Below are 24,086 nucleotides of genomic sequence, written 5' to 3'. Positions count from 1 at the left end.
CCGAGTGGACCCTGTGGCGCAACCTAACCTCGAATACTTAAATTTCAGATTACTTCGAGGCCTTGAAATTGCGAATGGCTTCTCTCGTCTCCGAGTCACCTGCTTCCTAATGGGCCATCAGCAGATGGCAACACGTTCAGTGCGGCACGATCGCCTCTTAAAATGAACCGCTGAGGTTGATTGTCCCGTTCTTGTCAGTAGGTCAAACTGTTGATTGGATCGATCCGGGGTGCTCATCCTTGCGGGACAGTACCCCAAATCAACCAGAATTCTGGCCATTTATTGAGCAAACTCCCAAATGCGATCTGGCCTTTTTTGGCGGGCACACATGTTTTGAACCATTCACGCCATCTTATCGATAGCAACCAATGCCTCCCTCATGTTGTTGCCCTGTCTCTCGAGATCTAGGGTTACATATGCAACCGGCTCTTATAAAAGCATGAGTGCGCAAGGCTATTTTCTCCTTAGGACCCTCAGTTCTCACCTGACGGATAGTCAACATTAAGGTCGGTAATGCCGTACATACTGCGATCTTATCATATTGACAAGTCCACGTTGTTCCATATGTAGTCCTGACCTTCCAGCGGGTAGCCGACCTTCGCGCGCTCGCGCATCGCGCTTCTTGTATGGGCGCTGAGGGATATCCGTTCAGGTAGACTTTCGCTTAGCTCAATGGCGTTTTGTGTTCTCGGACTAACAGTCTGCACAGAATCTTCTTTCTTTTCTGACACCTCTCCCCGCCCCCACAAGAAACGGCGTATCGAGCGACCTAAGCACGGTTCAGCGTATGGGAGGGGGATCGATGATGACGTTCCCAGGTTTCATGCCGCAATCCCGTTTTCATACAACAGACATGCCAAGTCTATGCTTTATGCCTATGCCTTATCCATATGGACACGCACATAATTAGCTGCCTACATTTTACAGTCGGGTCGACCACGTTCAACTACACACCCACTGGGCCACTCTGGTACAAAGCCTACGTATTTTGTGTTTTGGTAACCTTGACGTAAATTTGTAAAAGCACGCGTGAACATGAGACTAGGCACTACGGTCGACTGACCCAATCAAAACCCGCAACATGCACTATACCATACATGCCCATAGCGTATATGCGTGTGTATGAGTTAGCCCATTTGTTTATGTACAAGACTGTATGCGTGTTGCGACGACTCATCACAAAGCGAGTGTAAATGATACAGGCTAGTGAGAGGAAAACGTAATATAATAAGTGGGTACAATAAGTGAGTAAAATTTAAACAAGAGCATGATGTAGTGGCAGGCGGATGAGACGAGAGTATGCAACTACCACTCATCTGAGTGTACTGGGGTTTGTGTTCAAGGATCGGACAGCAGGCTTTGAGCCCGAGTTGTGGTTTGGTGCTCTCGCATTTTTTGCGGTCGATGACAGGATTATCGACGATCACAATCGTTGGAGATTTGACTTGGGAAGGGGCAGGAGTTTCGTGTACGATTCAGGAACTGAGAGACGGCCTGAATCTTTGAATGCCGGGAAGTGGAACATCGTGTGTGTCACCAAAGTCGTCGATGTTGATCAGAACATGTCTGTCTGCACCTTCGACTCGGGGCTCCTCATTTTCAAGTTCCTCGTCACGGAAAACAGTCTCTTCAAGTTCATCATTGAGGCCATTATCACCGACGCACAGTGGGAGTGTTCAAAGGGAGGTTTTCCATCTCAAGTTGTGAGACCTGTGGGCCGAAAAGTTACTTGTATTGGTGTACCCCCATATTTCGTGTAGTGCGCTTGTTCTGCCAGCATGACAGCGCTGGCGAACCTAGGTTAAGTTGTAACTCCGATCGAGGCCTTTAACGCGGAGTCAAGTGCTCCGATATGAAATAGGGATGAGCGTGTGTGTACATGTAATCCCTCTGTACTGTACGTGTTGCGGGTTTTGACTGAGCGTTGTGAGCAATTGCTGGCCTCGCTGCGACCCTTTATACTTCGGAAGCGATCAAGTGCTGCCTATCGCAAACTTGGCACAGCTCGGGGGACCAATCACTGCAATTGACCGCCACCCGATACGTTCTGACCGGTCCTCACTATCCGTGGGCGGCGGGCCAACCGTAGGCGTGATCTTTCCTGGTCCCAGCGACGTTCGCAACAAGCATGTCTAGTCGGCTTCTCGGCGCCGTACACCGTGACATTCCTGAGAGTTTGGAGATATTCTGAACTCAAACCCGTCCTACCATGACTCATTGCGGAAGCGGGAACATGACCATACCCTTAAGGTGTCTGCCTCGAGGCTTCGTACCTATAATAGGTGTACGAAGGAATTGCACGAACAGTGTGGGAAGTTTTTGCCAGGAATTTGCGATATCTGAATAGCAGGAATATTACTTTGATTGTCGAGTGGAACATCGGTGGCTCACCGGTTTACCGATGCCCCGACACTACTCACTGAATACTGCAATCGATGACCGGTCATAATTGCAACAGCCGCACACCCACCCCCGCCCATGGTTGACTGTTCTATATATACTCAATCTGGACATCCGTTTCCGCGGTCACTGCCTATGTTATCGTGGTTTACCATTCTTGTCTGGCTGGTCATTGCTACGCTGGCCTGAGACATCTCAATTCGGAACTTAATGACGCCGAATAATGTTATTGGGTGAGTACCTCATGCACATGTGGGAGTACTGCTTACTACGACTATCGCTTTCACTTAAGTACTGTAACTCATTGCTAATGTTAGGCTTATCGCAACCCTGGAGGCGCAGGAGGATCGCCCTTACTTTAGACCACACCAGAGCTCTGCATTGACTGTTATCCTGTCATCATGAGTGTCGAGAAGCGTACACAGTCTATTGATCTCTCTCACCACCTTTCCGAGCTATCAAAGGCTAGGCAAACTTCTCCGTTGAAGGGGATCATGAAATACTTCGCACAGCCAGGAATTCTGTCCCTCGCAGGAGGTTTGCACTTCTCGTCTTTTAATTTGAATATATTCAAATTGACTTGGCAGGATTGCCTAGTCCTGCGTATTTCCCCGTCTCTGACATTTCTGCAAATGTTTTGGTACCAGAATCATTTTCTCTCTCTCCGACCGAGCCGTCCACCTCTTTGTCATGGCTATGGAAGTTATTTGGTAGTCACAATGCAACAAAGGAGAAGACGCAGGCGATCACCATTCCCAAGTACCCGACCGTTAAAGAAGATATCAACCTAGCTACCTCTCTTCAATATAGCCAAGCAGTGGCCCAGGCACACTTACAAAATTTCTTGAAACAGTTCACTTCCGAGGTCTATCGCCCAGCTTTTGAGGACTGGACCATCCTTGTTGACACTGGTAACACAGACGGGTGCGTCAGTTCAGTTACGTTACAATGTTTGTTTGTTGTGACGATGGTCATTTAGGTGGTCGAGAGCCGTTATGACGCTGTGCAACCCCGGCGAAGGCGTGCTGTGTGAAGAGTGGACCTATCCCTCCGCCGTAGCATCGATGATCCCTTTCAATATCAAGCCTGTACCTGTGGGCATGGATGCATTAGGTATGAAGAGTGACGACCTCGAGAACTTGCTGTCGCAATGGGATCCAGTTTCACGTCAGATGCCGAGGTAAGAGGCTTTACAGATACAGAATTTCTCCCGTATCTAAACCTCGCTTAGGCCTCATGTTATGTACATCGTGCCTGTCGGACAGAACCCAAGTGGCTCGGTGAGCATACCTCTTTGCGGATCAGCCTGGGAATGGATTCTAAAAATTGATGCATGCAGACGATGAGCGTCGCTCGCAAGAAGCAGATTTATGATATCTGTGTCAAATACGGTCAGCACACTTTTGAGGGAATCAATAAATCGACTGGCTAAATGAACTGGCCGTTTAGACGTGATAATTGTCGAAGACGATCCTTATTATTTTCTTCAACTGGGAACGTACATATCTAAAGACGACAGGTTCCCCGGTGCAACGCCTTCCGGAAAACCATCCGCCGACGAATCCAAGCGCTATCTCTCCACTCTGACCCCTAGCTTTTTGAAGTATAAGCTCTTCATTTGTCACATTTTTCCGTCTGACAGTTCGGTTTAGTTTCGACTACGAGGGACGCGTGATCCGTCTCGATACCTTTTCCAAGGTAGGGCATGGACACTTCATTTCTGTATTTCCATTAGGTTGAACGTCCATTTGGCAGACCATTGCTCCTGGTAGTCGACTAGGATGGTTCACGTGCAACCCTGTCTTTGCAGAGAGGTTAGAAAGGCAAGGAGAAACAACAGCTCAGGCCCCGTGTGGCTTTGGACAGGTATTCGTGATGGCGCCTCGTCGAGTGGTCGCATTTGAAATTCATTTTACAGGCCGTCATAACGAAGATCTTGACACATTGGACCTACGATGGTTACATCCGTTGGCTCAGGGGTGCGTAGCTGCGCCCACCTATTCGAATCACCAGTGACGCAATTCCCATCAGGTTTGCGAACGGAGTATCAGCAACGCCGCGATTTCTTTATTGATTGCCTCGCAGATGAGTTCCATTTGCATGAGGTTCCTGCAGTCTCAGGCGTCTGGGAAGGCTGCATCGTGTACCAGGCATCGTCTCAAGTCAAGAAGAGCACGGGTATGACCGAGAAATACTCGGCCCGGAATCGTACGATGTTCAGCTTCGTTCCCCCAGTCGCGGGAATGTTCGTATGGGTAGGTTTGCCCGTTTGCTTGCATACTGTATCCATTCTAAGCCTATATCAGATGAAACTTCATCTCGACCAACATCCCTCATTCGTACCAGGAGATGAGGATACCTTGGAAACAAAGTTGTGGACGAAGTTGGCAGAAAATGGTGTGTTGTTTGGGCCAGGTTGGATGTTCTCAGCCAATGCGATGGCCGAGGGCTCCGATAACAACGACTCCGGCCACTTCCGTATCAGTTTCAGCAATGGCGAGGTACGTGTTCCAAATTTAATGCAATCGAGCAATTTGATAATGTCCTGGCTTCCGAAGTTCACCGACTTCAAGAAAGCGATCACTATCTTTGGACGAGTCATCCGAGAGTTCTTTCAAGAGGATCTATAGTTGCTGTTCTAGCAATAGTGACATTTTTTTCTGTCTTATGCATTTCACACGACCTATTGACTAGTGTGTCATTGTTTTAACCGGGATGGTTCTTGTATAATCTATGTACCACTAAGGTAGACGAAAAATTGGTCATGGGAAGGGGCGGCTCGCCGCAGGCGAGCCGAGAAGCTTGGAAGGGGTCAGCCTTCGGAAGTCGGAAAACCATCCCAGGGGGAAGCCTCTGGAAGTACTGAAACTTCGCCATGATTCACTCCAATGAGATTAAGATGGGCAGTGTTCAATAATACTGCACAGTTGACCTTGAACAATGTTGAACGTTTGAATGCCCACTGCTGCTCATGCATCACAAAGTTCCCAACAGAAATTCAAAGTGGTTCGTGAACCTGGTCTGGACTATCTAATTTAATTCTTGGCCTGTTTAATTTTAACGGTGAGAACATGCTTCTTCTGCTAAAAACCATAGCAAATCTTATTTTATTACAGGTGTTAAATCTAACCTGGTTTCCAGTTGCCTGATGCTCAGTTGTGTCAATGCCGCCTTCTGAACATCATGGTAGGCTATACTATTCTTCTCTATTATACTGGATACTAACATCATCTTATCTTCCTTAGGACTGTCGTCCTACCCACTCACCACTCCCCACATCTGCTCACGCCAGTTCTGGACCGTCGTCCTACCACTCACCACTCACCACTCCCACAATCTGCTCACACATCCCTCTCACTGCTCACACTCAACCTCAACCTCAACAATATCACTCACTCAAATGTCTACTCACCGCAACCAAACATTCTCTCAAATATCACTCACTCAAATGTCTACTCACCGCAACCGAATATTCTCTCAAATATCACTCACTCAAATGTCTACTTACCGCAACCAAATATTCTCTCAAATATCACTCACTCAAATATCTTACTTACAAGCTCAAATGTCCTACTTACTCTTTCCTATATAATTCACTTGTCCTCGTCTTTGACATCCTTATCCTTGTTCTTTTTCTCACTCTTGTCCTCATTCTTGCCCTCATTCTTTTCCTTTTCCTCCTCCTCCTCCTCATCTTCATCTTCTTCATCGTCTCCATCCTCACCATCACCATTTGGCATCACCTGCCTGTTTATTTTTGACACTGCACACTTCACAGCAGTGATCCACATGGCCTTGGTGATATTTTCGGCCTGCTTGAAGGTACTTGAGTGTTTGTACATGTCTTGTATCATGCTTTGTTGAAAGCCTGAGCAGTTTGCAAGTCTCTCCACTTTCTCTTCAAATCCAAACTTCATGAACTGCACGACATCTGCAGTGTGGATTCGAGGGTCTATGTGAGGGACCCTGGCATTGGCCTCCAGACTGCCGTTGGTGGTGACAGCTCTCTCGTTATTTTCAATCTTGTTTGTCTGGCTAGCGCTGGTGCCCATTTCGCTGAAAGTAGACGAGGAAGTGTGCAAGTGTGGTGTCATTGAGTATATTACTGTGTACCATAGCTCTCGTTAGCTTAAATCTGCTTCCCTGAACCAATATCGTTAGGAAAATTGAATGTCTCAACCCACCAATCAGAAATCAAATCAATGGTGACTTGGTGCAGCAGTTAAACCAAAAATTGAATAATGCTAGTGTGGTGGTTAAAGTAGTCAAAAGTAAAAGAGTCCTGACCCCTAAAACACGTTTTTGTTCCATCTCCCGCCACCCAAGTACACGCACAATTTCACCATCACACACATGTCAGTCTTTGAACCGAAGACAGTCCTCACTCTTCTCAAGCACTCGACGGCTGTCTTCCTTCTTGAGAAAAACACCTTTGAGAAAAACTGGAGGGCTAGTGTGAGTTTCTTGAGTGGCTTGAAGTGCACTTCGTACACACCTTTAATCCTTCAACTAACAAAAAAACAAGGTAGAAAAACGAGTCAGAACATGGAATGAGGCGTGCAGCCATATGAACAACCCACGTTCACAGTTTCAGCTACAGTGGGAATCCAAGATCGTTGAGTATGTCCAGCTCCTGTGGGAGAAGACAAGAACACAGTCAAAGAGAGGTGAGCCCAGCAAGCTAGGAGTGAACATCCCATTGCTTGGGCCTCAGTTTATGCCTCCTTCATACCTGCACATCCAAAAGCGGTCAGGTGGTGGAGCCATTGAGCCGAAGATACAGTACCTCAAGCCGCTCAATATTGTGCACCCGTTCTACTACCCACAGCTTGCATGGTGTCCGAGATGCAGGTCTGACAAGGACACAACCTGGGAGAGATGGACAAGCAAAGGCCCCTCGAGAGTTGCATGGTATGTTCTGCGAAGAGATGGCTCTTGGTGCTCAACTGCATTGCAACCGCTGCAAGGAGATGTCAAAGTCGATGCCAAAAGCTAGGAATGGCACCACTCACAGTTCAGGCTTGGACTCCAGCATTGAGGGCTACTGCTTCACAATGACCAGCACAATATATTGGAAGTCCTGGGAGCACTGGAGAATACCGTGTGAGTCTTGTGTGCATGGCAGAAGTAATAGAGATCTGACTTACTTGGGCCTTGGCAGGGGGCATACCAATCTTTTTCTACCGGTGTGCATTGATGCAGGACTTGTTCGATCTGCTCGTCAAGTTGTGGCCATCTTCGACATCTGCCGGTCTTGAAGAATGTATTCGGTGTAAGTATCCATGCTCTGTCATTGATGCATTAACTAAACACACCTACATTAGAGCTGCATCTGTTTGAGTATAAGTACCGAATGCTGGAATATTTTGAGGCATACAGCACTTATGAGTCATTGAACAGCTTGGCGAACTCACTCACACTTGGACATTACTTCAATGGCGCTGCTGGTGGCATGACCACGGGAAGACAACCTGGGCTTCAAGTATTCTCAGAACTGGATGACCAGCTTGGCTATGATAATAAGTCAATCTCACATGAGATCATCACTGAGGTCTTTCTTGATTTCATGACTCACACCAGGCAGAAAGAGAGCACGCTGTACTTAAAGTCACTATCTGGTAAGTACTACAAGGCCAAATAAGCACGCACATAGACTTACTCACCATTTCTTTGTCAGCAATATGCGGTTCTCTCAATAACACCTTCAAGGCAGCAAACAAGGCGACACTGACAAACAAGGACGGACAAAAGACAAGGGAGATCAAGGGTGGGATACTCACTGTGCTGAATGAAGCAATGAGATCATTTCTTGAGTGAGTGCTTCCATCATCTGAATTTGAAAAGTTGGAGGCTGATAATATTGCCCTGTTTGAAAGCGGTTCTGTCAGATGCGTGCAAATGCTGAGATCATGGAGCTACTGTGTGGCCTCAAGCGACGCCACAATGTCCTCAATCTCCCCCAACCAAAGATGATAGTTGCCGACAACTGCTGCCACATTCACAGTGCAGTGGCTTCTGCCATGCCTGAGACGGAGGCCAAGCTGGACATCTGGCATTTTAGTGCAAGGTATGTAACTTCGGCATGAGCTATACTACTCTGGTTAACAGGAACCCTCACATGAAGATATGTTGCTGTGATCTTGAACACGAGAAAAAGCCCATTCCATAGTGCCATTGCTGCTGATATTTCGGGCGCGATCCTCAAGAAACATGCAGAACATGGATGTGGAGCAGAGTATTGGGATCGGGGTGAACAAGAGCAGCACCTTCTTGCAGCTTTTGATAAATGGGCTGAGAAAGGTGTGGTCAGCAGCGGCTCAGAAGGTAAGTCTGCCTGCTTCATTAGGAGCGGAAATCGAGTCTGACACCATCATATTCTACTAGGTACATCAAGAGCAACTCAAACACATCCGAAAAGGGTGCCTTGAGCGCTCAGATCAAGACCTCCGGTCTGACGGCAGCCGTGTTGAAGGCATGCACAAAGGCTGGAACTCGTTGCAGTGTGCCCAACCAAGTGGGATTGTGATGTTGTCTGCACTCAGTCACAACTTCGTCCTCTGTCGAAACATTCGGGTTGCTTCCAGTAGACATCAAATGATGCCCTTTGTCAAATTCACCCACGGCTCCCACCACATCCAACTCTCTAACCATGTCGCAAAACTCTAAAACAGACTGTGTGAGAAGGACATATGGCTGCTTCCTCTACCAGAACTCCCAGATGTCGACTCCGGCAAGACCTTTGGACTGGTCACATCAGATAATGCAACCACATTTGGTGGTTTACTCATCAAGGAAGAGACTCTGGATGCCGAACTCACCACACACGACTTTGAGGTTCACACAGATAGCTTCACCGGTGGGACTGTAGATTTTGCAACTGAAGCCAGCTGCAGCATCATGATTGAGGACTGGCAGATTGATCCAATCCTCCTTGATCAACCTGCTGCATGGCCACTGCTGCTGCACACTGCCAATGGCTCTGTGAATGTGTCCAGTACCAAGCCCCCAACAAACAGTATGGTGAGTATGGCATCATAACTCACCCGTTTTTTCATCTGTTTGCTGATGAACTGTTCTAGAACGCTAGTGTTCTTACTGCCAAAGTCCCACCTCCCTCTCTGATCAAATGCAAGGCCATTTGCATCTTGCCTAACTCCAATGACAAGTCCAACAGCGCTACTACAAAACGACCTTGGACTCTGGGTCCAGCCAGTACCAAGACACTTGATGGCTACTTTTCTTCAGGCCATCTTCTAGCATGGCATGGAGAGCCTCCCAGTAGTGCCACAGAGGTATGTCAGTCCTCACCCCCAATTAACGATACACACACAAAGGTATGTGAGTTCTTGCCCCCAATCAACAATACACACGCGCCCCCGACTAACAATACACATGTGCCCCCGATCAACAATACACATGTGCCCCCGATCAACAATACACACGCAAAGGTATGTCAGTCCTTGCCCCCGATCAACGATACACATGCAAATGCTAACATCCTAAATTCTTGCAGGCTGCCAGCACTGGCATCAACAAATCAGTCACTGTTGCAGCAGGCCAGACCCAATCCCAGCACTTGTTCTCCATCGCAATGGGTATTGATCCTCGCTCACTGACACTTCAACACTCAGACAAGTTCTACCTGTTCATGAACATGCGGGCCGAGTTCAAGTGGCTGTCATACTAAATGACTTTAAAGCGCTGGGTGCTGGCAATGGAGGAGTTCAATCGCTGTCTTGTTGAGAAAATGGGCCCATCAGTCATCCAGAAGAACCCACAGGCCCTCCTGCGCGCACTGGGTGACATTGAGCCCAAACTGATGAACTGCATCATCAAAGACCAGTATATCTGTGAGTTATCAATATTTTCCTTGCATTCACTCTGTGTTTTCTGACATCTAGATTACAGCAAAGAGGAACAACGAGACATTTTGGCACCATCATTGTTCTGTTGTGCCCCTCGTCAAGGAAGAGCAAGGGAAAAAGGTCAGTCCCAGTCCAAGCCCTTGCTCTGGTGTTCAGGATGCTGAAATTGCTTATTTAGCCCCAAAAAGCACAGACATGCTCACGCTGCCAAACCATCATGTACCCTGGCCCTGAAAACTTACCACTCAACCACAAGCGCAGCTACTGCGCTGATGGTGTCAAGCAGGTGTCGAAGAGCGGCGAAGATCTCCCTCCCTGGCCTCAGCCTCAAGGCCTGTTCTCCAAAGGCCGCACATACCACCCGCACACATTTTTGTTGGCAGTTCAGTGCATTTATGAGTGTGTCTTCATGCAGGGACTGGGAGAGATGGACTTGCTCAAAATGGAGGCCTTCGTGAAGCTGCTTGCCTCATGCACTGAGATCCACGAGGATGGCACAGTGCTTTTCCGTTTGTTCACAGACTTCATTGTTGACTTGTCGACCCCCTGCGACCGCATCATTACCCACGACGACAAGCAGTGGCTCAGGATCAACTTCCTCCAGCAGCTGTAGAAGAGTCAAGATCCATGTTTGTGTCTTAATATTTCCCCTGCTTTGTGCCCTCCTTCCCTCACATTAATTCCTCACACTAATAGTTTTACTTGTGATGAGTCTTGGACACTTTGTCTTTCCCCCAGCCAATTCATGCAGTTTTTGTTTTAAGGGCTAGGGCTTGAGACCCCCAGCACATTCAGACATTTAGAGAGGCTCTAAGAAGGAGGGGTAGGTATGTTCATTGACTCCTTTGCTCATCATCCCCCACTGCCGTCGCTGTTTGCCTTTGTTGCCTAGGGCAAAATTGAACTGGTCACGTGATCTCAAACTCATGTGCCTTTGAAATGGTCGAAACGGTCTGTCGGTCTTTGAAAAATGGTCAGACCATTTGTAAGCCTCCCCTTCCCATGGTGCAGCTGCCAGGTAGACGACATCGAGATTGGAGTCATTAGACCACTGCACTCATGTGATCACGTGATCATTCCCAATGAGGGAAATTCATAATCACTACTAGATGGTCACGCGGGTTCATGTGTCTCACCAGTTCGTGTTTTCACTCTAGCACACGCAATTCTACACAGAATCCTTATGTATGTCACACATAGGTTTTCCCCAGCATAATACACATTGTCATATTTTTTTTGTGAAAAAAATTTCGAGTGATTCTCATGCCAGGGTTCATTTTATAGTGCTGAAGGCTAGTTTTACACATAGAATGCACACTCCAGCAGGCACATCATCACCGAAAATTCTAAAAAGCTACACTGTAATTGTACATGATTAGGCCATGTTAAAATAAATATTTCTGAGACTATTTTCTTCATAGAATGAGGTGCAGTACAAGAAACACAACCAGACATGACAATCCACCCAAAGTGTGATGTATGAATTGAGATTCTGCTGTGCTGAAATGCGGCACTTCACACATATGTGTCTATTACTTAGTCATGCAGAGCATGAAATGGTTTGATGGCAGGGTGTGACATAGTGTGACAAAAACGCGAACCCTTGAGACAATCCTACACTGCTACACAGTAACTCTCCACTAGACTCAAATCTTCAAATATTGAGAATAAAACTAGCAGGCATCATACTTTCGACATCAGGCTATCCAATGGTGAAAGAATTTTTCATTTTGGCCCAGACGTTAAGGAGCTATTGTTGTTGCAAAAAAAAAAAAAAAAAACATGTACTCTGGTGACCATCTAGTGTTTTCTCTGAAAATCAATGACATCAAAAAATTATGTTTTTAATCAAATTTACTTGTGTTCACTGATTTTTTTGGGTGGAATGATATTGATATTGTCAACTAGCACTGTGTGAAACCACAGATTATCATGGCAGGTAATGAGGTGGGAATCAGCATATTCTGATGAAATCTTGCTGTGATCACATGAAAATCCTCTAGTCATGAGGATATTCTGGTGTTGGCTTAAACATTTCCACATTCTCTACAAATTATATGTGGATCCTCATCACATCATATGACATTAGGAATTTAGGCTGTTCATGTACTATTTTTCCTTATGCACTACTTAATCATGCTTGCTGTTATGGATTTGGATAGTGTCTGTTGGTAATACTCAAACAAATATGTGTCATTAATGGTTGAGGACATCCTTGGGCTAGCCCAAGGGTTGCAATTCATCAGCAAATTCCCTACAAGATTGTACATGCTTACAATATTTGCCTTCACGTGATGTGTTATGATTGCTTTGCAAATCTAACCAATTAATTGTAATGATTGTAAACTAGTTGTGTGACACTCTGTATATTTCAAATCCAGCCATCAAATACAATCATATTACAAACCATCTGCAGTACTGCACACTTCATCCAACTTGAAGTTGGATCTGCTAAGTTCATTCAATTGTTGGGCAATACATTGTTGCATTTCAGACTAATCATTCAACTACACTAAGATTCTAGTTATTCCATATGCAGCCAATTGCACTTCCAACAAGTGCACCTTTTGGGCTTCCTCACATCACTTGATTTCCGCCTCACAACACTTGATTTCTGCTTCCCAGCAGTACAAAACAAGTCTTTGGATGTACATCTGAGAGACCATGACAGGCACCGGTGTTTGGCGGTAGGGAGGAACAGGTGTCTCAGGCACCTCAGTTATTGTGGAAATTGGATGTGCAGGGATGGGTAATATCTCCAACGTCGATGATCTGTCAGGTCTGTTCATGAATTTCAACAGTGGTACCCTCCTGATAAGTTTTGGCCTGCAGGATTACAAGGCATGTCTGTTAGTGGGTCTGCCATGAAGATCGAATCACATACCATTTGACTTGGACTGTTCCTGCCTCTGTCATTGTTTCAACATCTGGGGACTGTGAGCGAAATTTTCTGCAAGTCTGTGTGAGTCAAACACCAAGCTTGCTTGGATATTTTGTTCATATCATTTGTGTAAGTTTTCTTTCTCTGAGAGAGTCCATTGAGCTGAACTTCTGTGACTTTCATGGAGATGACATTAATAACCTCAAAGAGAAGATTGCTCATTGGCGCTGTTTTCCAAGTCTCAACCCTTCAGTCTTTGTCTCTGTGTGTCATACTCTCGGTTTCAATAACAAGTGCACTGGAAAGTTGCTGTACCCTGCAAACCATGACTATTCTGACCCTTCATGAGTCTTTCTTTTGAAAGTATGATGTTGTTTTGCCTACAAACACATATGGAAGAATTCAAGATGACCTTCATGATGGGTTAATTGTGGTCACATCTTCACAGTTCCCCAGATTTCTTTGGCTCAATGAGATGGTCAACCCAGGTGACTTTTTCAAAGGCTGGTTGGAGAATGAGCTACTTGTTCAGGTGTGTAGTATTGCTTGTTACCGAGTCCTTACAATGGATGCAATATTTTCAAAGATTGTCAGTGACTATTAGAATTAAGTGAGATTACATTTGAAGAGTAATTTGGCATGTCACAAATGTAATTGCCTGCATAATGACTGTTGCTGATTGTAATGGTTGTAAAAGTTGGTGACAATTACAATGCATTCACAACTGAATGATAATTGAGCATAATTTTATAGGTAATTTGCTTATGTTAGTGTCTTTGGCAATTACCTATGTCCAATCAGGTAGCTTATGTAAGGTGATTAGCCTCTCAACAAGTGTATCAGCCAGGTGTCATATACTGCATGCCATACCTGTTCTGGTGCTCATTTCTGTCCCTTCAGTCACTTTTCTACCTCTGTTCTAGAACTTGTTTCTGACCCATCAATTTCTGCTAGACCTGTCCTGGGTTTATTATCTGTCTTCTTTTTGTTCATTGCAGTGACACACAGGAAAAACAACAATCTGAAAGATAAACAAGTGTATCTTAGTCATGTACTTCACCCTTGGCAGCACTTTGACGATGTTTCCACAGTATGTAAGATCCAATTTTTATGTTGCAGACAAGTAGTCTGTAAGACCTCATCTCTCATGAGGTTCCTCCCCTTAATTTCAGGTTTTCTTGCACCTCTCCCTCACGAGCATCGCTACTTGATATTTGGAGAGGGTGGGTTTGACGTCTTCTTGATGCTTGCTTTTGAGCCTCTGCAAATAACCTCTCTAGATGGTATCACCATCTGATGATTACCATCTCCATATGTTGCTTTTGATGTCAGCGAGTGTGATGATAGATGTCTTTGTAATCCTCTAGAAGCATAATATGTTTCTATGATACTTCCGTCAAATGTTTTTTTTTTTGTTCATCCTTGTTCCAGTGTGATTCAGACACATAAGTATGCATTGATCAGTATATAGTAGATACAAAGGCACTTGTAAATACATCAATGGGCAGAAAGGTCAGACACAAAGCCTCACAGTGTAGTTATATGATGATAGATTACTCAATATATGCACAGGGAAAGGAATCCAGTCAAATGCAGCTGAGGAGGTCTGCAAGTCTAAGGAACTCATTCTCCATCCTTGAGGCCCTCAGGATACTCGCTGGGATACTCATGCCTGTATCCATGTTGATATTTCCCTCCCAGATCAAAATATGCACTGCTTGGAGGATGCCAATAACTCTTGGCATAACCATCATAACTATCTTGAGAGTCATGATATGGAGCATCATGATATCCACCCTTGTGATACTGAGGTTGAGGGCCATGAGAGGGCTGATGAGGACAAGACTGAGGGTCATGAGGAAGCTATGGAGTATGATGCATAGTACAAGGATCATGATAATAGTTAGACTGGGGGTACTGAGTGAAGCCTAGACCATAGTGCGGCAGTAATGGACCTCTTGGGTGTGGGTCATACATTGGTCTGACCTCTGGATCATGCGCCTGCATCATGGTGTGATTCTTAGCATTGATGACTCCATTAGTAGATGTGGCTGGTAGCTCAGGCTCAGTATGTCATTTATAATGTGATTGTGGGACTTCCATGGCAGGTTCACCCGCACTCAGCTTTGCATGGGGAAGTCCTAGGCGATCTGATTGGCCGTTTGCAAAAAGATGATGCCCTCCTTCATGAACACAACCTTCTGCGGGAGGTGCTCCTTCTAATATTGGCATCTTGGAGATGAGGAGTTTAGCTATAAAGAAGGATCTGCTATAAGCATGTGCAAAATAACATAGATTAAAACATACCTTGCATAGCCTCAGAAACCTTTTTGACCTGCATAGAGCCTACCTTCAAGGCCACAACCAAAATCCCAGCCTCCTTCAGAGTCAAATTAGTGATTCCTTTGTTTGAAGATGTATGGAAATCACCAGGGAGCAACACATCCTTTGGATATCCCTTGATGATTATCCTAAGAACACGAAAACTCAGCCATTGAGCAAAACAACTATATTAATGTACTGTACCTAAGGACGTGAACACTAGGTACAGATTAGCATAGTTTTATACAAAAGAATATGATGCTCACCTTAGCTGTTGAGCGAAATGACTGAGGGACAACAATGAGGAACAAGTACACTAATAGTGGTCCGCTATCCAAACATTGCCAAACAATATTACTGAGGTTGTAATTACATCAATTATCAACACTCCCACTCGAGTGAGGTAATAGGCCAAGAGCCTTTGTGAATTTTTGATGTTTCTCCTTGGACAATGCTTTTGTCATGATGTCAACAACCATGTCCCCAATCGGACAATAGTCCACGATGGCCCACTTCTTCTCGTTTTCTGCATCGTGCACATAATGGTACTTCCGCCCAATAGGCTGCTGTAGAGATTTGCACTATTACAGGCTTACAACACATTATACTTCAGCTTATACCATCCAGTTTTGCAGCACCAACTTGCAGCATCATTCCCTAGCCTTTTCCCAGCTATTTCCATATCGGGCAATACTTTCCCATGTCACACAACCTTCCTGCACCTTGCTGTCCTGCATGATGTGGGAATCATGTATGAATATGAATACTAGGTGACCTTCAAAAGACAAAGTCTGTTAGCTTACTCCTTAGACTAGTCAACCAAGGACCATGTTTCAAATCCTGCCAACTGCATTATTTTGAGACTGTGTTTCAATTCCCGCCAACCATATTATTTTTTTCAAGACCATGTTTTAATTCCTGCCAACTGCATTATTTTTGAGACTGTGTTTCAAATCCTGTCAACTGTATTATTTTTTTTACCTACTTTTCTTTGGTGTATCTTTCCTAGTAGTCTCATAGTCTTTTGTAGTGTTTCTTTACTTTACTTTTTCATTAGAAAGCTTTGACTCACCTGATACTTCATAAAATTATACCTACAGGATATGATGTCATAAGGCTCCACAGATACTCCTGCAGGTATTCTGTTGAAAGATATTATGTCATCAAGCTCTAGAATATTCTACTCCACAATGATGTCATAGCTCCCTATTTCATTCTTTTATTAGGGTTTGACCCAATATTTTGATTGGTCCTCCTTATTTTTTCTTGTTTGTGAACCTAGGTTACTTTCCCATGCTAAATGTATATAAGGAGAGCCAATTCTCCCCCCAAAAAAATAAATGTTCCATTTTATTTGGAACAAGACATCTTACTTGTTTGAGATCTCTCATTTGTGAACATCTGTCTGTCAGATATTTTGCTTACAAAGCCAGTACCTTTGAAGTGAAACAAGTGTAGGGACACTGAATCCCTTGAGATTACATAAGTTTCTCACTATAGAGACTTGTGACATTTGAGACCAGCTTCTCACTATGTGTAACAAATTGACCAACTATGAGTTTTGGTCAATATCTTCGTATTATTGAGACTACATCTCAACCAAGTAAAGTATATTCAAGAGCACAGTCCAGAGCCTAGATGGTTTATCCTAGGCTAGTTTATTGTATATTTGAGACCAGCTTCTCACCATATGTTACAAATTGACCAACTACAAGTTTTGGTTAATAGTATTGTATATCTGAGACCACGTCTCTACAGAGAACCCTACTTTTACGAAACTGAGTTACAAGTCTAGAAGCTTATTCCTAGAGAAGAGATTTGAGTTTCAATAAAGAAAAGTTAAGCTCTGGCTAGGTTGATCTTAATAAAATTAGTTTAGTGAGCCTCCCAAGAACTCACACATTATCTACCACAAAATAGGAAAAGTCATAGACCGTGTTAATTGAGGACTGGCAAGAAGTCTCATCCAAGTGTAATTATGGTATCATTATATTCTTACACAAATTTATATAAGACCCTCAGTTATTAAGACATCACAATGCCCTCGCATCACTCAATTTCCCGTACTTTCATCGCCCTATCATCCAGAAGCATCCATCCACTGTCCAGCAAGTCTCACCGGTATGTATTTTTGCATTTTAGTCAATATAGCACCATATTAGAGCATGGACCCTGGCTTACATACATTATTACATACATTATCTCCTACTTGGCTTGGCTCAGTCTCACTTAGCGAGATACATATATAGGTCTGCATTTTTCACTCTTTACACATTACACCACACCTGACCTTAGTGGAGTTCCCCCATCATGTCCATAGCTAGAGTCAGAAGCTATTAGCAGTCTTTTAGTTGTTATTCATTGAGCCCATAACCTTCTTGGTTTGACTATGGTGACCACTTCATCAACTTCATCCCCTCCAGCCTTTTCATATGACTTAGGTGATGTGCCTTTAGGGATGACTTCAAAGGAAATGACTCATATTGCTGCTATACGCACCCTTCTTGTTTCCCAGTTGTCGTCCAATGACAAAAACCTGGATAAGTTAAAAGGCTCCCTATCTCACAAGAATATTGGACCTCTCAAGTTTGTTTGCAAGGCCTTGCAATGCATTTCCCAAAAATCTAGTCGATTATTCAGAATTGACTATGTCAACGCTCTTGTTAAATGGGTAAGTTCTTAATATGTCCCTTTTAGTGAGTCTCCTATGTTTGTTCTTAGCGCCATGAAAAACCTTTTGCTGCTCTGGAGGAGGAGCACCAGCTTGGTTCTCTAGATGCCCTCAATCGTATTTGAGACATTATCCAAGAGATAACTGTTCCATCTTGGTTTACTTCAGCCCCAAGTGATTTTGGAAGTGCATCTGCTGGGATGATGAAAGCAGATGAGTGGCACTCTTTAATCACCATTTATATTCCTATTGCCCTAGTGAGCCTGTGGGAGGATGGCACCTTACATCCTTCTAATGAACTCGGTGCTCATCTTAAAGCTGTTCTCAACCACACTATGGAACTTGTTTGTGAGGTCTATCTCACATGTGCCTGAACAATGACTGCAGAGAGGACATGTACATATCACTCCCACATTGCACATTATATTGGAAATCTGAAGTCTATACACCCCACCTTCTCTTTGCATCCCAATCACCATGCTGCCTTCCATATATACAACTATCTACTTCTATTTGGCCCTGCCCACTCTTGGTGGTGCTTTCCTTTTGAATATTTAATTAAAATACTTCAGCATCTCCCAGTGAATCACAAGATTTGTGAGTCTTTATGGAGTACCAGTGTAGTAGTAGTCTGATTATTTTTCAAGGCAAGTTGGAAACTACCATGTTATATTTCTTTATCAAAACTTCAAAACTTTGCTCTTGGCTTAGTTGACCAGATTGTCCACCAGCTATCCAAAAATACAAAGTTTTGTTTGATAACATGTATGTTCCCAAGAGTGCTATATCTGTTGGTGAAGAACTTGCTGAGAATCCTTTGGATGACAGTTTACAGGCTCCTTCCTCTGCTAGGGCTGTTCCTGTTCCTGAAGACTTTCATGTGCTCATCAAATGATATACAGCAATATTACATGTACGACTAAAATTTAACAGCATTATTTACAACAGAACCTCTACTCATATCTAGAATAATCAAATTTTTTTTATCCTCAAGAAGATCAGCTATCATCTTCTGTCCCTAGCCATATTTGACATATTTATACTAAACCCACAGGTGAACTAGTATTTGCTATACACAAACTCCTCCCACATCATGATCAAACCATCAATCCATTTGCTATGTATCCTCATTTCTCTGCTAAATTGCACTCGTCAAATTTCAGTAGTCAGTTGGAAAATGTCAAGGTGTCCTGGGTTGTTGGTCACTTTGCTCAATGGGTGGTTTCGAGTGATACCATGTTATACTATCTTGTGCAAGTTTTATTCACTTCCAAAATCACTGGTATCTGACAACTGTAAAAACAGGATTGATCACAACATGTTGTAACTACATATATAAGCATGTAACTCAGTTCACACAGATTATCATGAGTGGGTGATCATCAGGTGATCAATTTTATCTGGAGACAAAACTTCATGATGTGTCTTCCTGTTTTATCATCAGGAGGTATTTTAAATTTTGACACCTGTCTGAGTGGTGGTCTAAACTTCATACATTAGCAAACATTCAGTTACATGTGATGGTTGAAGTTTTTTCAAGTTTTAAATGTGAAGTTTCATTTCAAAGTTTAGGCCAGCATCAAAAATATATTTATATTTCTTATTGTCAATGATGTTAAGCCAGCAACAAAATGTTTGCTGATGCTTTATATTTCTCTTGTCATGCAAGATCTCTTTAATATTTGAAATTTTACATCTGCTTAGACGACAACCTATACATTAAATATTATGTTCACATTTTGCATGACATTCGAACCTGTCTTAAATATTGCAAGCCCGTAGAAGCTGGAAATCTCAAAAGGTCAAGTTGTCCATCTGTCCATGCTGGCACCACCTGTCCCACCCACCATGCAGGCATCCTGAATACATCCTGTAGACCATCAAATCAGACAGTGTCCAGAATTCACAGATGATGCGCATGAGAATGTATTTTGATGGTGGGCCAATCAGATGTGAGTTATTTTATCATAAATACCCTTCCCAGACCCCTGCTCATTGTCATTTTCCTTTGTTCCTGCCCTCATTAACAATCCAGTGTATCTAATCTTCCTCTATCCCTGCTCTTGTGCCTATCCTTGTTGATACTTGCTCAGTCCTGTAATTATGCCTGACAGACCTCGCTCAGAGTGGACCATCACATGTGGCACTTGTCATAGAGATCTCAAATGGTTTGTTTGCAAGACCGATGCCAATGGAAACAAAGGAAAATGGATGGGCTTGTGTAAGTACTACATCAGTAAAACCTTGTAAGTATTTTCTGTTATTATGTCACTTTTCTCACCTTGTCACAAGTGATAAGGTGCAAAAATCAATCTAAGGAGTAATAAGTCATTTTTGTTTATTTTTCTCCAAGGCGGCTAAGAGAGTTTGATGTGCAAAGGAGAAATAATACATGTTCAGAGAGAAACTAGTAGTATACATTCAAATTGCGTACAATAGCTATTGTAAATAAAGTGTTGTCAAAACACAATCTCAAATGCATGGTGGTCAGCATACTTATTCACATAGTAAGCTTGAAATGTGTCATAGGAATTGTGAAATTTGAATCCCTGAGGTAAAAACTCCATGCCATACACCAGAATGAGGTGTACAGCACGATAGATAGTGTTGACGTGAATGATAGCATGCTTGGATGCGCCACCCGTGGGACTGACAATCCACATTCCTGTATCTTCATCTGCAGTGTCGCCAACCTTGTCAGTTGTGGTTGCAGTTGCTAGTGTCATTGCAGGAAGTGTCATGTACATTAGCATTTAGGACATCTTGTACTAGTATAAACCAGGTGACTTACCTAAGGCATTCATAGCTGCTGAGAGGCAGGTGCCAGCCAACATCCCTCAATGTGTGAATGCAACTTGTGCTGCTGAAATTTTGTTGAGCCATTGATTGATCAATAACATTTGACCAAGCATGTAAAAACGGCTCGATCATTGCCAAGGCTCTTTGACCACTTTGATGTGCTTATTCTTGGTAATTGATGAGCAGAGGCCATTGGGCGCAGCAAAAGTCATATATTTTGTATGTAATGCTTGAGCAAATGTTGACAAGGCAATGAGAAGGTAGGAATAGCACCTGATGTTTTGAAGATTTTGCGGTAATGATGAAAGCATGAGAGTGCATCTTCAATCTCAACTAGAACATCATCTGTGATGATATTGTGGCAAATGAGGTAGCAAAATTCTAGGAGTGCAAGGAAGGTGCGAACAATATTAGTATGTACATGACCCTCAATTGCGGGCAAATAGACATATTGAATTAGTAAGTTCTATGGTGAGGTAAGACTCAAAAAATGCACGTATTACCTTCATCGGGGCCTTAGAGTCGTTTCCTGTCCACTGCTTGAAGCTATGTCCCTGAGGGAATTGTTGCAAGCCCAAAAATGGGGTCACAGTGGCAATCCTAAGATACAATGAGTGATCATATATAATATAAACACCAGATAAGCTTACCTGCAATCAATATCATCTAAAATTTGCTCTGTGCATCACCTCAGATGAACATTTCTAAGGTATTTTTTGACCCATTTCACAAGGTGGTCCTTGAAGGTGTCTTTGATAAGCTGATGGAGGATGTCAGGTGAGATCATTTGGTATATATCGGCTTGGAGGAAGTCGTTTGTAAATGGCTATTGATATGAAATAATTAGTATTGATGACCTGTGAAGAGCGTGCCAATTGACATACCACAAGTTCTGGGACTATCCCTGCTTCATTCCACAAATCACCCAAGGGACCTTCTTCAATAAGTGCCTCCATGTATTCATAGCAACAACACAACAAGTCTTGATCAGGATCGGCACAAGGTGCCATACATCTGTAAAGGTATTAGTTACAAGATAAAAAAAACATACAAAATGATAGATACATACTTAGGACACCGACCACGAACAATACATGTCAATAGTACTTGCTCCTCATAGTCTGTGATGTAAGGTCCTAGCCCATATATAACTTACTGGTAGTGACCATCTCCAAAATGTGCGACTTCTGGTGTTGTCATGCCCAGCTTGAGTGAACTGAGAATCTTTGAGAGTGACGAATGAAATAGTTGTCAACAAAAATTTTGAAAGGTTGGCTTGTCAGCATGTTCTTTTGTAGCTGTGCATGCGGGCATGAGTGCAGAATGGATGAATGTGTTGTGACGGTAAATCAGCTAGAACAGTTTACTCTGACATACTTTTTGGCATAGCGAGAAACCCAATAATTACTTGTCCATCATGATGAGCTCATCAAACATTGTTGTGAATATTCCCAATTGATGCATAAAGCGGGTAATATTCATTATTCCCCATACCAACTGAAACAGTTGTTTTGTCACTACCAAGGATGATAGGGATGAATGTCGAGCTGAGCATGTTTGGATCTTTAGCAATTTCGTCCTAGACATGGATTGAGTAATTATTGAAGTAAAGTCAAGTACTTACTGCCTGGTCCCAGGCCCAGTTGCCTGACATGAAATTCTTCCACTGATACTGATCATTCTCCGTTGAGTATTCTCAATATGGGCAGTAGTCAAATTTGTTAGCGTATGCTGAGCTGGAAAGCATGTTGCATGCAACCTCACATGGGTCATGGAATCATATGTCATACTTATCATCCATCCAGGGCTTGGGATTCTCAGGTCTCTCACCATCATAGGCCACCATGAAACATTGCCATCTTACATCTCCAAAGGATAAATCATCAATCATCTCATAAAGATCACGATGATCTGCAAATGGTGGCCAGTTGTTGTACTTTGCAAGGGTAGATGCCCATATGTTCAACAGCTGGTTGATCTGACCTGCTGACATCTGATTTTGTGTCTACAGGAACTCCGCTGTTTCAAATTCTGCATGGCTATAAAAGGGTGTCCAGTCATCTGAGGCTACATTCTCAGGAGGAGGAGTGCCAGGAGGGAGATATATTCCATCTGCATCACATGGTTTGCCTACTGTTGTGTGAAAAATAAGATGAAACCAGCCAGCAAATGAATGTACCATTGAGACCCATGTGGTAGTTCCTATATAGATGATTGCCAGGCCCAAAAAACTCTGTGTGAATGTTTGACTGAGGGGCAGTTGGTGTGGGGAGATTGCCCATGTCAATACCATAGTCAGTGCATTGAAGATGAGGAATCTAAACTGTGGGGAAAGTTGATGCTAAGGTAAGCAAACACAGATAGACCCGGTGAAGATGAGGAATCTAAACTGTGTGGTAAGTTGGTGCTAAGCTAAGCAAACACAGCTAGTCCCGGGTGCAAGTGAAATTGTTGACCCAAGGGCAGCTAGCTGGTAAAGGGAAACCTCTCTTTGTAAAAAGAGGGACACCAAACAACTAATAAAGTACTAGGGCTAAGTAATGTGCAAAGTGTGGGGCTGTTACAAGAACATCTAGACGCTTGGGCCCCTACCATTTTTCTCCTGATCCTCCTCGTATCAGCCCTTGCATCATACCCTTACCCTGACCTTACCCTGGTCATCCTTGTCATTCTCGCATTCCCTTTCGCTCTCTACCTGTCGCTTCAGCAGAGCCAGTACATCTGGCCGGATCCTTTCGCTGACAAAGCATATCCATGCTCCGTTCCACCACCTGACTGATCCTGTGGACAGTCCCCTTGCCTTTACCGTCCGGATGGTAACCTATGATATGATGCACGACGCATCCCCTTTGCCCTGTTTCCTTTCTTGATCTCTGACTCAATGCGCAGTCGCACATGCGACTTATACTTAGCTCCGCAGCTGCACGATCGTGCCCCTGCATGTTTCACCTCCTATTCTGATCTTTGACTCACTTTCTTATCTGCACATTCAGAGCTCACCCGTGTCTCACCTCGAACGTGCCTTCCTTTTATGGTCATACCCTTTACCGTTTACTTCTCTTGGTAGTATGAGTTATCATCCACTAATACGCTTCCTGTCCTCTATATAAACTCGCTACCATGTAACATATTCCTTAACTTGAATCTA

At 43.8% G+C, this 24,086-nt stretch overlaps 6 protein-coding genes across 6 annotated transcripts; 3 read left to right on the top strand and 3 right to left on the bottom strand.

Annotated features, from left to right (window-relative positions):
• Nucleotides 1-2,801: 2,801 nt before the first annotated feature.
• EDB93DRAFT_1254122 (pyridoxal phosphate-dependent transferase) lies at nucleotides 2,802-5,030 on the top strand (the record flags this gene model as incomplete). The annotated part of the gene is made up of 12 exons (XM_041453571.1): nucleotides 2,802-2,937; nucleotides 2,988-3,324; nucleotides 3,380-3,580; nucleotides 3,632-3,680; nucleotides 3,740-3,791; nucleotides 3,850-4,003; nucleotides 4,053-4,098; nucleotides 4,156-4,266; nucleotides 4,319-4,379; nucleotides 4,432-4,655; nucleotides 4,707-4,901; nucleotides 4,959-5,030. The coding sequence occupies 12 exons, from the start codon at nucleotides 2,802-2,804 to the stop codon at nucleotides 5,028-5,030; spliced, it is 1,638 nt and encodes a 545-aa protein (XP_041303805.1).
• A 963-nt stretch (nucleotides 5,031-5,993) lies between these two features.
• Nucleotides 5,994-6,494, bottom strand: EDB93DRAFT_1254121 (uncharacterized protein; the record flags this gene model as incomplete). The annotated part of the gene is made up of 1 exon (XM_041453570.1): nucleotides 5,994-6,494. The coding sequence occupies one exon, from the start codon at nucleotides 6,492-6,494 to the stop codon at nucleotides 5,994-5,996; it is 501 nt and encodes a 166-aa protein (XP_041303804.1).
• Nucleotides 6,495-6,967: 473 nt separating this feature from the next.
• EDB93DRAFT_1092063 (uncharacterized protein) lies at nucleotides 6,968-7,658 on the top strand (the record flags this gene model as incomplete). The annotated part of the gene is made up of 2 exons (XM_041446408.1): nucleotides 6,968-7,157; nucleotides 7,303-7,658. 2 exons carry the CDS (start codon nucleotides 6,968-6,970, stop codon nucleotides 7,656-7,658), a joined length of 546 nt encoding a protein of 181 aa, XP_041303803.1.
• Nucleotides 7,659-10,147: 2,489 nt separating this feature from the next.
• EDB93DRAFT_1254119 (uncharacterized protein) lies at nucleotides 10,148-10,878 on the top strand (the record flags this gene model as incomplete). The annotated part of the gene is made up of 3 exons (XM_041453569.1): nucleotides 10,148-10,250; nucleotides 10,309-10,385; nucleotides 10,444-10,878. The coding sequence occupies 3 exons, from the start codon at nucleotides 10,148-10,150 to the stop codon at nucleotides 10,876-10,878; spliced, it is 615 nt and encodes a 204-aa protein (XP_041303802.1).
• Nucleotides 10,879-14,732: 3,854 nt separating this feature from the next.
• EDB93DRAFT_1106993 (uncharacterized protein) lies at nucleotides 14,733-16,150 on the bottom strand (the record flags this gene model as incomplete). The annotated part of the gene is made up of 7 exons (XM_041447677.1): nucleotides 14,733-15,009; nucleotides 15,065-15,197; nucleotides 15,261-15,398; nucleotides 15,454-15,617; nucleotides 15,673-15,687; nucleotides 15,735-15,755; nucleotides 16,065-16,150. The coding sequence occupies 7 exons, from the start codon at nucleotides 16,148-16,150 to the stop codon at nucleotides 14,733-14,735; spliced, it is 834 nt and encodes a 277-aa protein (XP_041303801.1).
• Nucleotides 16,151-21,146: 4,996 nt separating this feature from the next.
• On the bottom strand, nucleotides 21,147-22,931 carry EDB93DRAFT_1242442 (uncharacterized protein; the record flags this gene model as incomplete). Its single annotated transcript, XM_041452016.1, has 9 exons — nucleotides 21,147-21,404; nucleotides 21,442-21,538; nucleotides 21,628-21,764; nucleotides 21,823-21,952; nucleotides 21,990-22,089; nucleotides 22,195-22,291; nucleotides 22,374-22,517; nucleotides 22,563-22,633; nucleotides 22,769-22,931. The coding sequence occupies 9 exons, from the start codon at nucleotides 22,929-22,931 to the stop codon at nucleotides 21,147-21,149; spliced, it is 1,197 nt and encodes a 398-aa protein (XP_041303800.1).
• Between the last annotated feature and the right edge of the window lie 1,155 nt (nucleotides 22,932-24,086).

This window comes from Suillus bovinus (genome assembly GCF_016758785.1).
Source record: "Suillus bovinus strain UH-Sbo-P2 chromosome Unknown EDB93scaffold_69, whole genome shotgun sequence".
NCBI lineage: Eukaryota > Fungi > Basidiomycota > Agaricomycetes > Boletales > Suillaceae > Suillus > Suillus bovinus.
Note: the sequence above shows the minus strand (reverse complement) of the source record. Positions and strands in the feature narration are given on the sequence as shown.